Source organism: Crinia signifera, chromosome 3 (genome assembly GCF_055691185.1).
Source record: "Crinia signifera chromosome 3, ASM5569118v1, whole genome shotgun sequence".
Lineage (NCBI taxonomy): Eukaryota > Metazoa > Chordata > Amphibia > Anura > Myobatrachidae > Crinia > Crinia signifera.
This window is the reverse complement of record NC_139219.1, coordinates 306,729,760-306,744,777: the sequence shown is the minus strand read 5'-3', so window position 1 is coordinate 306,744,777 and position 15,018 is coordinate 306,729,760. Positions and strand designations below refer to the sequence as shown.

Sequence of the window (15,018 nt, the reverse complement as noted above, 5' to 3'; positions counted from 1 at the left end):
CCGGGCATTCAGCGCCCCTGGAGTTCCAGGTCGTCAGTCAGGACCTCACTAAAGGTGCCTGCCTGCACGGGTTCCGTGCTCCTGCCGCCCCTCCAGCAAAGGGGACACCAGTCACGAAGGAAGCCTCCGGTGGTGAGTAGAGCGCTGAGCGCACTTTCCACACGCCGTCCCCTGCTTCTCCGTCAGCCGCGCTGTGCGCGGGTCTCTGCAGCGAGGTGAGGCGCCGCCATCTTGCGAAAGGGCGCGTATCGCTGTACTATACCACGCGGCTGTACTAAGTGCCGGAGGTATTGCAGGAGTGAGCGCTAGCAAGCGGGTGCCTCTGGACGTTGTCAGAACGCCACAGGTTGGCTAAGCAGAGGGAGAGGGGACACGCGGTAAAACGGAGGCCGGCATGGCGCGGCCATTACACAGATACACAGTAAGCTGACTCTTTCCTGTTCACAGGTTACTGCAGCTTGGAAGGCTCTAAAGGTTTTATTACTGACACAGTGTTTTGCGCTGTATTGTCACTAATAGGGCTCATTCTCCTCCAGGTCTCACAGAACCCTGAGGTTTTTGGCTTGTGAGAGGTGTATCTGTACTCAGTGTGTGTGTGTGTTTGCACCTGTATCGCGCGCTGTTGTTGGACCGGGCGAGCAGGGATCATGACGGGCAAATCCAAAGCCTCTCAGAAGGTTTTTGCTTGTACTGTCTGTACAGCTAAGTTTTCTCAATACACAGCTGAGGGTAATGCCACTGTTTGTCAGTCATGTTCAGGTGCTGAATCTGCATCACTGGCGGGGTCTCAGGCGCCCCAGTGGGCCTCTACCTTAGTGGGTACTATGTCAAAGCTCACTTCTGAATTGGCGCTGGCTCGCAGAGCGGAGCCATCTTGGGCTACAGCCCTAGCAAGGTCGGTGGAGGGGTTAGCTAACTCCATGGCCAGACCAGAGAGGCCTTCTACATCTAGCAATAAGCGACCTTATCAGGCTATTATTGTGGAAGATGATTTAGAGGAGGAACAAGATCCATTTCACGAAATGGAGGATGGTGAATGGGAAGAGGTTCAGGATGTCATTCCTGAGGGAGAGCCGACTCCTTTAGGGATAGAGGCTCTCATTATGGCGGTAAAGGAGGTTCTTCGTTTACCGGAGGATCCCAGACCAGAGCCACAGGAGTTTGATCTGTTTGGAGGGGTTCAGAAGACATCAGTGGTCTTTCCTTGTCCAAATCAGGATCAGCTTCTGGCTGCATGGAGGAATCCGGACAAACGTTTTCAGATTCCCAGACGCTTCCCTTCTCTGTATCCTTTTGAGCCTGCGGCCCTAAGCAAGTGGGAGACTCCACCTCCGGTGGACACCTCAGTTTCCCGTCTGTCCAAGAAAACAACTCTGCCAGTCCCAGGGGCTTCAGCCTTGAAAGATCCCTCAGATAGAAAATTGGAGGCTACTCTCAAGGCCATTTATGTAGCAGCAGGGACTCAACTCAGACCGGCAATAGTCTCGGCCTGGGTAAATAGGGCAAATGTTAAATGGGCGGAGCTAATCATTGAAGGATTGGAATCAGGTATGCCTAGAGATGAGATTCGTTGCTTGGCTGAACATGTTAAGGAGTCTGCTATGTTCTTAGGAGAGGCGGCTAAGGATGTATCCTTAATCTCTTCCAGAATATCAGCTAGCGCCATTTCTGCACGGCGGGCCCTCTGGCTTCGCTCTTGGCAGGCGGACGCGGAGTCTAAAAGGGCTGTGGAGGGTCTTCCCTTTTCCGGGGACATCCTTTTCGGGCCTGAATTAGACAAATGGATCTCACAGGCGACGGGAGGGAAGTCGGCATTTTTACCGTCGGCAGCTCCTCCTCCTCCCAGAAGACAGTTCGCAGGTCCATCTTTTCAGTCCTTTCGGACTCAGCGCACCTTTCGGGGTAGAGGAAGAGGTTTCCAGTCCTCTAGAGGGTCCAGAGCCAGAGCCCGCCCTCAGGCTGCTCCAAGAGCCCAGGAACCTAAGCCCCAGCAGAAGCCGGTGGCATGACGGTTTACCAGCTTCAGTCAACAGTTTACCAGTAGGTGCCCGTCTGTTGGCCTTCGGAACCCAATGGTTCTCCCTTTCGGAGGATCCTTGGGTTCGCAGGGTGGTATCAGAAGGGTACCGGATTCAGTTCGACTCCACTCCTCCGGTTCGATTCTTCACAACGGCTCTGCCAACATCTCAGGAAAAGAGAACGAGCCTGCTAGAAGCCATTCGGATCTTGCTGGAGGCTCAGGTCATCATGCCGGTCCCAGCAACTCAGAGGAACACAGGGTTCTACTCAACCCTCTTTGTAGTCCCCAAGCCGGATGGGTCAGTCAGGCCCATTCTCAACCTGAAGCCTTTGAATCGGTTAGTCTCGTATCAACCATTCAAAATGGAATCAATCCACTCAGTGATTGCTTCTTTGGAGCCAGGGGAGTACATGATATCATTGGATATCAAGGATGCTTACCTACACATCCCGATTTGCATCCCTCACCAGGCCTTTCTTCGTTTTGCCATCGGTCGGGATCATTTTCAGTTCAGGGCTCTGCCCTTCGGATTATCGTCAGCGCCCAGAGTATTCACCAAGACTCTATCAGTAGCAGTCGCATACCTCAGATGTCAAGGGGTGACAATAATTCCCTATCTCGACGATCTCCTAATCAAGGCCCCATCGAGGGAGTTACTGGAGAGTCATGCGAGGTTAACCACTCAGACGCTCACCAGCCTGGGGTGGATAATGAATTTCAAGAAATCCTCTTTAGTTCCATCCAAGAGGATCTTGTTCCTAGGCCTTTGGCTAGACACGGAGTCTCTGAGAATCTTCCTGCCGGAAGACAAGATCCAGGCTATCTTGCACCTAGTGCAGAGGATCTTACTTCCACAGAGGATCAGCCTCCATCTGTGCACTCAGCTGCTAGGGAAGATGGTGGCAGCCTTCCCAGCTCTGACGTGGGGACGTTTCCACTCAAGACCGTTTCAGTTGGATCTTCTCAGAAAGGGTGCGGGCTCGCACCTGAATCTGCACAAAAGAATCCACTTGTCGGCCGAGGCAAGACATTCACTACTGTGGTGGAGACACAGAAGGAATCTAATAGAGGGTCGTCGGTTTGCAGTCCAGGACTGGATTGTATTGACAACGGACGCAAGTCTACGCGGCTGGGGTGCCGTAGTACTTCATCTCTGCCTCCAGGGCAGGTGGGACCTGCAGGAGAGGCGCTTGTCCATCAATGTGTTGGAGATCAGAGCCATCTACAATGCTCTGTTGGAGGCTCAGGAGTTCCTTCAGGGTCAACACATAAAGATAAGGTCGGACAATGCCACGGCAGTCGCCTATGTGAACAGGCAGGGCGGCACGAGGAGCAGCATGGCCATGAAGGAGGTAAAGAAGGTTCTTCAGTGGGCAGAACGATCAGGAGTAGTTCTGCTAGCAGTGTTCCTTCCAGGTCGGGAAAATCTAGAGGCCGACTTCCTCAGCAGGGAGGACCTTCACCCAGGCGAGTGGTCTCTCAACCCCGAGGTGTTTCGGGAACTCACCGACAGGTGGGGAGTTCCCGAGGTGGACCTGATGGCGTCTCGAAAGAACCACCAACTACCAACGTATGTGGCTCGTACAAGAGACCCTCAGGCCATAGCGGCAGACGCTCTGTCGACCCCGTGGGAGTTCAGCTTTGTCTACCTGTTCCCGCCACTTCCACTTCTGGGCCAGGTACTGAAGAGACTCAAGAGGGAGCCAGTGCAGGCTATTCTCATAGCACCCTGGTGGCCTCGCAGGACGTGGTTCTCAGACATCCAGATGTTACTGGCAGACGAGCCAGTTCGGTTGCCCCTCAGACCGGATCTGCTCCTTCAAGGACCCTTCTTTCATCAGAATCTGCCACAGCTACATTTGACGGCGTGGCTGTTGAGACCGAGGTCTTGCGGGAGAAGGGAATTCCAAGAGCTGTAATCCCTACGATGTTAAGGGCCCGGAAGCCCGCCTCAGCAGCGCATTATCACAGAATATGGCGCTCATATGCGGGTTGGTGCGAGGGTAAGGGCTGGCCATTCCGGGTATTCAAATTGTCCCGCCTTCTGTTGTTCTTACAGAGGGGGTTGGATGGGGGTCTGAGACTGGGTTCTCTCAAGGTCCAGGTCTCGGCCTTGTCTGTTCTCTTTCAGAGGAGATTGGCCCTCATTCCTGAGGTACAAACATTTTTTCAAGGGGTTCTCCGAGTTCAGCCTCCCTTCGTGCCTCCCACAGCTCCTTGGGATCTGGACTTGGTACTAGCCTTCTTGAGGTCTGAGACATTTGAGCCACTGAACAGGGTGGAACTGAAGTTCTTGTGCTGGAAAACAGTTCTTTTACTGGCCCTGGCCTCAGCTCGCAGAGTTTCAGAGCTGGGTGCTCTGTCATGCAAGCCCCCTTATCTAATTTTCCACGAGGACAGAGCAGAGCTGCGTACCCAGGCAGGGTTCCTTCCGAAGGTGGTATCCTCATACCACATAAACCAGCCTATCGTGGTTCCGGCTTTTCAAGGAGAATCACCGGAGCAATCCTCCTTGGACGTGGTCAGGGCTCTTCGGATTTACGTCAAGAGAACCAGGTCTATACGCAAATCGGATTCTTTATTTGTTCTCTATGACGCATTCCGCAGGGGGTGGCCTGCGTCAAAACAGACAATTGCACGATGGATCAAGTGGACGATCCGTAGTGCTTATCTTCATGCGGGACAGGTGCCTCCTGTCTCCGTAACAGCTCACTCTACCAGATCGGTGAGTACGTCGTGGGCTGCTGAGAGAGGGGCTACTATCTCTCAGCTGTGCAGAGCGGCCACTTGGTCGTCTCAGAACACGTTTGTTAAGTTTTACCAGTTCGATACTTTTGCAACTTCAGCTTCAGCTTTTGGTCGTCTGGTCTTACAGAATCCCCAGCACTCTCCCTCCCGGGGCTTGGTCTTTGGAACCTCCCCGATGTGATTCCAGTGGTCCCTGCTGCATGTCAGAGAAAAGAGGATTTTGGTACTTACCGGTAAATCCATTTCTCTGAGATCAGCAGGGACCACTGGACACCCGCCCGGCTGTTGGATTCTGCCTGTTGTGGTTGCTGTTGCAGCCCGGTCCGATATCTGCGTGTTGTATGTATGGTTGTGTTATGGTTTTGTTCTGTAACCCTTTCCTCTGGGGGGCCAATTTCCTCACTGGGGGATTGTGGGTCTTAGAGGGGAGGAGCCAGTATCCCCTAATTATTATTAAGAAGTGCCTAGCTCCCAGCATTCCCAGCTCTAATACCCGATGTGATTCCAGTGGTCCCTGCTGATCTCAGAGAAATGGATTTACCGGTAAGTACCAAAATCCTCTTTTCTGTGTTGTCCTAAAAAAATTTTTTACACATTTACTTGGCACTTAAAGGTGTCTTTTTAACCAATAATGTCCATGGTAACTTATTTCTCTCGAGGAAATTTTTTTTTTTATGTTTTATTTTCACTTTCAGGTTGATAATCCAGTGTCTGTACTAACTCAAGAGATGAGTAAAAGTTTTCTGCAGTCGAAGAATGAGTCTGACAAATACAAGGTGTGTAGAAGTGTAGTTACAGTAAGTCTCATCTGTTACTGTGCTGCATGCTGTGAACCATTGGATTATTACCATTGTCACCTTTTTAGTTTTTCATGAAGGCGACACAGTTGGATCAGATGAAGGAAGATTATTCGTATATCATGGAAACCAAGACCAGGACTCATGACCAAATTTGTTTTGGGGTGGAGGTGAGTTTTGTCCAGTGTTAAACTGTTTTAACGGAACACGCTGGAATTGTTTCTGTGAATTGAGGACTTAAACAGTGGGTTTTGAAAGTCACTTAGTATGCAGGGGGTTAGACTAATCCTGAGCTCAAAGGGGACTTGTACACATTGTTTTAGTAAAATAATGTAAGCATTTTAAACTGAAGTGGCACAGTTCAACAAGTGGTCCACAATTGCAACATACATGTGAGGACTTCGATGTAGGCGCAGTGTAGTTTGGAAAGGTGTGTGATAAGTGGGCTGTGACAGTGGGTATGGGCGGTCAAAGAGCGGGTTTGGAGTAGGGGGCTATGAGTGATTTTAAGTGAGTGGGCTGGTGGGATTTAGTGGGGCACGTGGAATGGCATTGTAGAAGACCACATGTAGCACTATGATTCAAAACAGGAAATGTTAATGCTACCTTCTCACCTCAAACACAATGAGTGTCACAAAATGAATAGAAAAATAATACTTAAGAAGATCACATATAATAGAAACCGTGTGATTCAAAAGGATCATGGGAACGGCATCCATAATAGGGAGGTTCTACTTGAATATCATTTATTGGAGTCCAATAAAGTAGCTGAAAAGGGGCCACAGACTGCAGGCTGTCAGTACAGCAACAGTAGAGTAGAGATTTCCTCCTAAAATCAGGATGTTTAGCAGGATGGATGCAGGAGAGCTGACAGGTGCTGCCTACTCTAAGCTATTCCAGGCCACGCCCATACCAAAAATAACTTCTGACAGTAGCACTCAACATACAGAACATAATAGGTGTCACCGTGCAATTGCCCATAGATGACAGTGTATGCCTTCCTATTGATGAAGTGACAGATACAGTTGTATAGGTACTAAAGATGACTGCCAGTACAGCAGACCGCACAGAGTAGTTGTCTATTTGCAGAATTGGATAGTCACTATTGTAAAAGCTTAAGAAATAATATGTTAAATTGTGAATAAGTACATACCTCTTGTTTACTAAGGAGGCACAGGGGTATATTCAATTGATGTCGAAACTGCCGTATTGCCGAAAAGAATAAAGGACATGAATAGGTCGGAAGGGGTTCCGATCTATTCAATGCTAGCTGTTCGGAATGTTCTCACCTGCTGAAAACCGGCTGGATTGACGGAAGAGCTGATAATCCACCTGCTTTTGATGGAAACATTGCCATGTTTCTGGCAATATTACTCCGACATCAAAAGATGCCGGACTGAAACAGGGAGGCAGGGAGTACGGTGCCGGGTGAGCGGCAGCAGCTTACATTGCACTGTCTTCCTATCCATCGCCTCCTGTACCCACCCGCCTCCGTGCAGGTTTGAGAGCAACTCACCCGCCTCCGTCCCAGCTGCCGCACTCACCCAGTCCCTGCGCTGGCCGGGTGAGCATCAGTCAGCGGCCAAATCCGACATACGGATTTGGCCGCTGCATTGAGTAATGGATGCCGGTTCCATTGATTGCATCGAAAGAATTTTAGAATGGATCCGCCATCTATTGAGTATACCCCGCATATGTGAGATGTCCTGTACCATTCTACTTATGAGAGCTTAAAATCTATAGACCTGGTTTAATAATCTACTATGGAAATGAAGATTTAAAGCTGCACTCTCTGTTGTGGCTGCTTGTTTGCTATTCTGTAAAGGAGGCATGGCAGCAAGGACCAATAGGGTGACGTAAGGTACATGCAGCCACACCCCCATCCGCTGCACCATCACGCATCACGGTGCAGTGATCTAATTTTTTTATTTTCCCAGAGACTGCAAGAGCTGAAACGAGCGTGCCTGGAAAAGGAGGTGAAATTTAAAAGTCTGGCGTCATTGGCAGAAACAAAAAAAAAAATGGAAGATCTCGGGTGTGAAATGGCCTGGGCCGTGGTAAGACTCCTGCTACTGTGTGCAAACTTGGCCAGATAGGGACCCATTGTTGGAACTGTCTATATGCAATTGTAACTCTATGGTCTTCTGCAGAATCTATACACAAATACCTTCATTTTTAGAGGCGTATTTTTATATCTCAAATACTATAGAAAATAAGTTGTTTTAATTTATTTCAGGTGTCGGAGACTGAGAAACGTATAAAGCCATTGCAGGATCAGATTTCATACGAGGAAGGGCGCAACGTTAAGTTTGAGCAGAAGATCAGTGAATGGCAGGTAAGTGTGTGCGTTGCGTTCTGCAGGGTATTGTTCTACTGGATCCATTTTTGTGGAGGCACTGGTGACTTATCGGAATCTGTTTGATTATATCATCTCTGCACAAAACAGAATGTCCTTAAACCTGGGCTGTTGGGGTTCCAGGAGGACTGTATTAGGGAATCACTAATGCTGCCCATACACTTGTGAGATATTGTAGATAATACTTCTGCCGCCACCACCGCTGACCCCCGGCGTCCGCTAGCAATACTTCTAGTGCTACGTTACAATGCTGCCCTCTGCCCGGCCTCTCCCACGCCTACAGCGGTCCTTTCGGGCCCCCTCTCCCCAAACCCCATGCTACTGAAAACGTTCTCTCCCTCCCCCACCCACTGATTGCATTGGTTAAAAATTCCATTTCAACCACATCTGGCCGATAAATGGATTGTATGCATTTTTAAGGGACCATTCCATGCGATGCACGGGCAAGCCGTCAAATGTCGCGTCTATTGATCTTATGTGCTGCACATAATATCTATCGAATTGCTGGAGCAATCGCATGGGGTTTTTACCCGCATGCGATCGCTAGAATGCAATCCGGGGGTGGGAGGCGGAGGGAACATTTTCAACGGCGTGGGGAGAGGAGGCCGATGGGTCCGCTGGAGGATGGGCAGAGGGCAGCATTGTAGCGTACATTAGAAGTATCGCTAGTGGTGGTGGCGGCGGCAGATGTCTTTAGAACACTGGGCAGCCCTCAGAGGGCTGCCCAGTGTTTTAAAGACTTTCACTTTCATTCAGGATGGGGTACTGAGGTCTTATAACCTTGGGGATTAGAGGGTATCCGACAGGAGACAGGCACATAACATTTTCTTCAACCAGGGTGTGCTGGCTCCTCCCCTCTACATCCCCTTACTAGCCAGTTTTAGAAAATGTGCCCTCAGGAGAGGATGCACACTCCTGGAGCTCCAGAGAGTTTTTCTTCAATTTCTTTTAGTTTGTTATTTTCGGGTTGCTGTTTGGGCTTAACAGCTTCCCTGCGACGAGGGAAGCCGGGGGAAGGGACTGCTGCAGGCCTTTCAAGGAACCGAGCTGATCCCTGCTGCAGGTCCACCGACCTGAGAGGGTGCTGTTACCGCGGGCATTGCGCTGCAGCGAGCACACCCCCAGCTGCCGCACACCCCTGGCTCAGCCTGAAAACGTCAGTGGTGATTGATAACCGGGTCCCCTCAGTGGGGTACGCCGGTTTTATGTGCGGCATAATGGCAATGGCAGCGCGGTGGCCCTGCACATGGATCGCGCGCAGATGTTTTACACTGCAGCCACGCCGACACACTGGATGCCAGGCATTGCCACTGGACCACCAGGGCATATACCGCTATGTGGGTAAACCCTTATGAAAGGTTCCCAGGCGCCAGTATAAATATTAGTATAGCCCTGGCGCCATTACAAGGGGCGGGGCTTTGCTCAGAGCGGGACCAGATAGCTCTGTGGGCGCCAACACTGCCTCCTGCTTCTCCCTGCTGCGCAATTACTGTCAAATGAACACTCCTCAGCCATGAGGTAGTGAAGGGAGTTATCTACAGGACAGCAGAGTGTTTCACTACCTGCTTCTCCATGCTGCACACTGCAACAAAACAGCAAAGTGATTTCAGCGCTTAATAACAGTTTATTGTGTACTATTCAGGGCACTTAATACTGTATGCATATTACTTGAAGGTATATGTGCTTGTAAACCAACTCCTCAGGGAGTTAAGGTTAAGAACTGGTCCCCTCAGGGTCTCTGAGTTCTCCCCCACATGCTTGTTAAAGCTATACACACACAGTGTTAGAAGCTCACACATAGTTTCTGTGCACTTTACACTGATTTATATCTGTATTTCACTGTGTATTCTGTGTGTTTGTGGGAAGGTTACAGTCTCCAGCATGGTGAGAAAGATAACCTCTGACAATGTTTGTACCTGGGTCACTTCACGAATTACTTGTGAGCAAAGCATGTTCCCACATCTCAGCATGCCTGGTGTGCTACACTGAGCGACCACAACAGGTTAATGGGACACTGCAGTCAGAGACTGCCTGGGCCTCTGGTATTAAAACAATGTTGCAATCTGTGTCCTCACAGCTGGCTGCAAACACTGAAAGCTAAGCTTGTGCTGCAGGATTTATCAGTCCTGTCAGCATGGGTGGATAACATTACCTCCACCCTGGGCAAATCACGCAAGTGCGCAAAGGCCGCCATGTTGCCGGAGTCTATACATATTCACAGGACAATGGTGGGGACGAGGAGCCATTACAGGATTCTCAGTCTTCCCTGCGTGGCCCAGAACCTCTCATTATGTCTATAGGAGAGGTCGTGGATCTCCCTCCACCATTAATGCAGGAGGGTGAACCATATTTTGTTTCACAGAGGAAACAACACGTTGTTTCCTGAGCAGGCTTATTTAAAGGACACAGTTGTAAAGAAAATATCTTTCAACTGGATGCTAGGTGATAGTCCCTGGACCACCAGGGCAGGTCCCACTACAAGGGCGATACTGACAGCCAGCGCCAGTATAAATATTAGAAAAAGCCTATAGGCAGGGCTTCAGCGGAGCAGGACCAGAGCCTCTGTGCGTGCCAACACTGCTTCCTGCATCTCCCTGGGAGCCATTAACGGTCTCTAGACACCCCTCAGCAGTGAGGGGGTGAGAAAATTGATTTTGCGGCAGAACAGCAAGGGTTTTAGCGCTAAATCGCTCATTGTGTGTCACACAGTGCACTCTTGTATTTCACATAACTGTGTATATATACTGTAGCCAATTCCTACACCGGGAATTAAGGCTACAGGGTATTCTGGTCTCCTCAGTGTATTTTGAGCGCTCCCCCAAAGGCTTGTTAAAGCTACACACATCCAGTGATAAAGCTCACACATATATAGCTTCTATACACTGCTCACTGATATTTTATATATATATATATATATATATATATATATATATATATATTCGTAGCAGGGTCCGGCACTCCCAGCAACGAGCTGAATTTGGATCGGTGCCCTCGCAGCCAATAAATCAGCACAATCTAGTAGTCAATGGCGCGGCACTCGTACCTCTGGTAATAATTTCAAACGGCAGCCGGTTAAGTTGTCAACGTTTCAAATCGGTTTAATTTGTCATCAGGATTCTGATGACAAATTAAACCGATTTGAAACGTTGACAACTTAACTGGCTGCCGTTTGAAATTATTACCAGAGGTACGAGTGCCGCGCCATTGACTACTATATATATATATATATATATATATATATATATATATATATATATATATATATATATATATATATATATATATATATATATATATATATATATATATATATATATATATATAATATTTCACTGTGATGGTTGTGTGTTGTAAAAAAAAAAAGGGGGGGGGGGTTTATTCTCCAGAAATGGTGTGAAAAATAACCTGGGTCATTGCGGCTCTAAATTTATGCCTAGGTCCACTTCACAGAGCAATGTGAACAATGTGCGTCCGCCCCATCCGAGGGGCTTCACCCCACCTCAGTGGGACCCCGCAATCAATTATGAACATGCTGCGACAATATCAGCTGAATTGGCTGCAAATACTGTTCAGACCAAGCAAGTGCAGCAGGACCTATCTGTCCTGTCTACACGGGGGGATATTACCCCCACTACAGGCATGTCACGTAAGCGCGCTGCGGCCACCATGTTGCCTGATTTAGAGGCTGATTCTCAGGCAAGTGACGATAATAAGGATAATGACGATGATGGGGCACAGCTTCCCGAATCTCAATCATTTCTCTGTGACCCGGAACCTCTTATTATGACTATAAGAGAGGTTTTGGATATCCCTCTGGCTGAAATACACTACTATTGCTCCAACCTGGTTGTGATATCTAGCCGAGTGGCTCTGTACGGCCCATTCTGAAAATAGGAATCTCTGAACCCCTTCTAAGGGTGTTCAAGTTCAGAATGGAATCCCTAGGGCTGTCATAGCAAGCCTAGAAGAGGGACAGTTCCTAGCATCAATGGATGCGAAGGACGCCTATCTCCACATTCCTATTGAGGGCCTCACAGGCATTCCTGAGATTGCTCTATAACACGAGCTGTACTGCCCTAGTATATTACAAGGGTCATGGCAGAAAGGGTGACTCTGCTGAGGAGGTTGGGAACCAACATCATTCCCTATCGGGACGACTTGCTAATCAATGCAAGGTCAGAACAGATCCTAGTACAGGATATTGTCAGACCAAACAAATTCTGTCGGACCATGGGTGGATTCTCAACATCCCCAAGTCCTACCTGACACTACAATCGCCTACTTTTCCTGGGAATGATCCTGGAAACAAGAAATAAATAATTTCTGCCTCAGGTGAAGGCGTGGGCCATTCAGACTCTGGTCTAAGAGATTCTGGAAAAACCTCAGATGTCAGTACACCAGTGATTCCAACTTCTGGAAAAAAAATGGTGGTTACTCTCAAGGCGATCCAGTTGGTCGGTTCCACTCCAGAGTGTTCCAACTAAATTTACTGTCCAGGTGGTTAGGGTCGCTTCTCCAGATACACAAGAACATATTCTTGTCACATCAGGCCCGACAATCACTCATGAGGTGGACACATGTTCCAAACCTACTTGCAGGAAGGAGATTTGGGATTCAAGATGGATCTTCCTAACAATGGACACATGTTTGTTAGATTGAGGAGCGGTGGCTCAGGGCAGGTCCTGTCTAGGCCAATGGATATTGTGGGAGTTAAAGCTCCACATCAGTGTACTAGAGTTGATAGCTGTCTGGAGGCTCACTCCCTCCTGGAACAACAGGCGATACAAGTCCAGTCGGACAGTGCAACGACGGTTGCTTATGTAACCCGCCAAGGAGGTACGAAGAGCAGTGCATGCATGAGAGGTGTCCAAGATTTTGACTTGGACAGAGAGGCATGCAATGGCTATCTCTGCCATTTTCATACCCGGGGTGGTCAACTGGAATGCAGACTTTCTCAGTCATCACGACCTTCACCCCGGGAAATGGGGATTACATCCTCAGGTGTTCGGAAGCATCGTAGATCTGTGGGGGCTCCCGCAGATAGACTTGATGGCCTCAAGGACCAACCACAAGGTGGAAAGGTATTGCTCAAGGACAAGAGATCCTCAAGCAGAGGCAACAGATGCTCTGACCGCGGACTGGTCATACGACCTAGTATACCTATTCCCGCCCCTCCCCCTTTTGGGGAGAGTGTTACAAAGGATCAGACATCAGAGGGTGCAGGCAATCCTAATAGCACCGGATTAGCCCAGGAGAGCATGGTACGCAAGTCTGCAAAACATGCTAAAAAGAAATCTTCTAGTACAAGACCCCTTCGTCTACCAGGACTTAGGGCGTCTTCGTTTAACGGCCTGGAGGTTGAGCGGATCATCCTAGATCTGAAGGGATTTCATTCCTCGGTCATAAACACCATGACCCGGGCCAGGAAGGCAGTGACGGCCTCGCACTACCATAAGATCTGGCGTAGATATGTGTCTTGGTGCGAGCACATGAGTTTCCCGCCAGCAGATTTTAAATTAGACCGTTTCCTGCATTTCTTGCAGGTGGGCCTTGATAAGGGACTCCGGCTGGGGTCTTTAAAAGTTCAAATATCGGCCCTTTCTGTCTTTTTTCAGAAAGAGTTAGCGGTCTATCCTGAAGTCCAAACCTTTCTGCAAGGAGTCTTGAGAATACAGCCTCCATTGGTGGCGCCAACGGCACCTTGGGACCTAGATGTTGTCCTGGAGTTCCTGGTTTGAACCAGTGGACTCCATTGATTTGTTATACCTCACCTGGAAGACGGTGACGCTACTGGCTCTGGCCTCGGCCAGAAGAGTCTCTGAGCTTGGTGCTCTCTCTTGTAAGAGCCCATACTTGATTTTCCATCAAGACAGGGCGGAACTTCGGACAAGACAACAGTTCCTGCCTAAGGTGGTCTCGGCGTTCCATATGAACCAGCCGATTGTGGTTCCTTCTTTTTCAGGGCATAAGGATATGCCTGAGTCACTTGATGTGGTTAGGATCCTGCAGATCTACGTTAGGAGAACATCAAGGATCCGTAAGACGGAGTGTTTTTTTTGTGTTGTATGACGCACAAAAGAAAGGATGCCCAGCATCGAAACAATCGATTGCTAGATGGACTCGTTCCACTGTACAGCAAGCATATGTGGCAGCCCATTTGACTATTCCGGCCTCAGTGAGAGCCCACTCCACTAGAGCCGTAGGAGCATCCTGGGCGGCTGCTCGGGGTGTGTCAGCATTGCAGCTATGTAGAGCTGCCACCTGGTCTGGTCAACACACTTTCGTCAAAATTTTATAAATTTGACACTGTGGCCAGTGATATACCCAGTTTGGGCAGGCGGTGTTGCAACAGGCTCTGCACGTTCCCGCCCTTTCTGGAAGCTTTGGGACCTCCCCAAGGTTATAAGACCTCAGTACCCCATCCTGAATGAAAGTGAAAATAGGATTTTAATTTTTCACTGAATTCAGATGGGGTACTGAGCGCCCGCCTCAGTGCGGTGCTCTGTTGCACAGGTTGTAATCCTGTTATTGCCTACTTGCTGATTGCAATTTCTGGCATTCTGTAAAGTTATTGGTCCGTTGACCTGTTTAGGAGCAGCTGAGTTTTGGTGACTAATTGCTCCACAAATATCTTAATATCATTTATGTCAAAGTAACACAATGACGGGGTTAACTAAGTTTAGTTGAGAGAGTTGTTGTGTTTGTTGTGGTGTGCTGGTGCAAATCTCACCACGTTATCTTAATGCTAATTCCTACCTCACATACGTTATCCTACCTTTCGGCATAGTTTCTTAACTGGCTAGTAAGGGGAAGTAGAGGGGAGGAGCCAGCACACCCTGGTTGAAGAAAATGTTATGTGCCTGTCTCCTGTCGGATACCCTCTAATTCCCAAGGTTATAAGACCTCAGTACCCCATCTGAATTCAGTGAAAAGGATTTACCGGTAGGTATTAAAATCCTATTTTTTCTGCCACCGCTGATCCCCGCCGCCCTCTAGCGCTACTTCTAGCTCAGCCAATCAGGGGGCTGCCCAGTGTTTTAAACACTTCTGCCACCACTGCTGACCCCCGCTAGCACTACAATACCGCCCTCTTCCAG

At 48.9% G+C, this 15,018-nt stretch overlaps 1 protein-coding gene across 2 annotated transcripts in view; it reads left to right on the top strand.

The window, feature by feature from the left end:
• SMC6 (structural maintenance of chromosomes 6) overlaps positions 1-15,018 on the top strand; it is a 70,512-nt gene that overhangs the window by 17,239 nt on the left and 38,255 nt on the right. For both annotated transcript variants that reach the window (XM_083178578.1, XM_083178577.1), the window contains exons 7-10: positions 5,464-5,544; positions 5,634-5,735; positions 7,503-7,622; positions 7,802-7,900. In XM_083178578.1, coding sequence (XP_083034704.1) covers positions 5,464-5,544; positions 5,634-5,735; positions 7,503-7,622; positions 7,802-7,900 — 402 coding nt within the window. The remainder of the gene's footprint in view (positions 1-5,463; positions 5,545-5,633; positions 5,736-7,502; positions 7,623-7,801; positions 7,901-15,018) is intronic.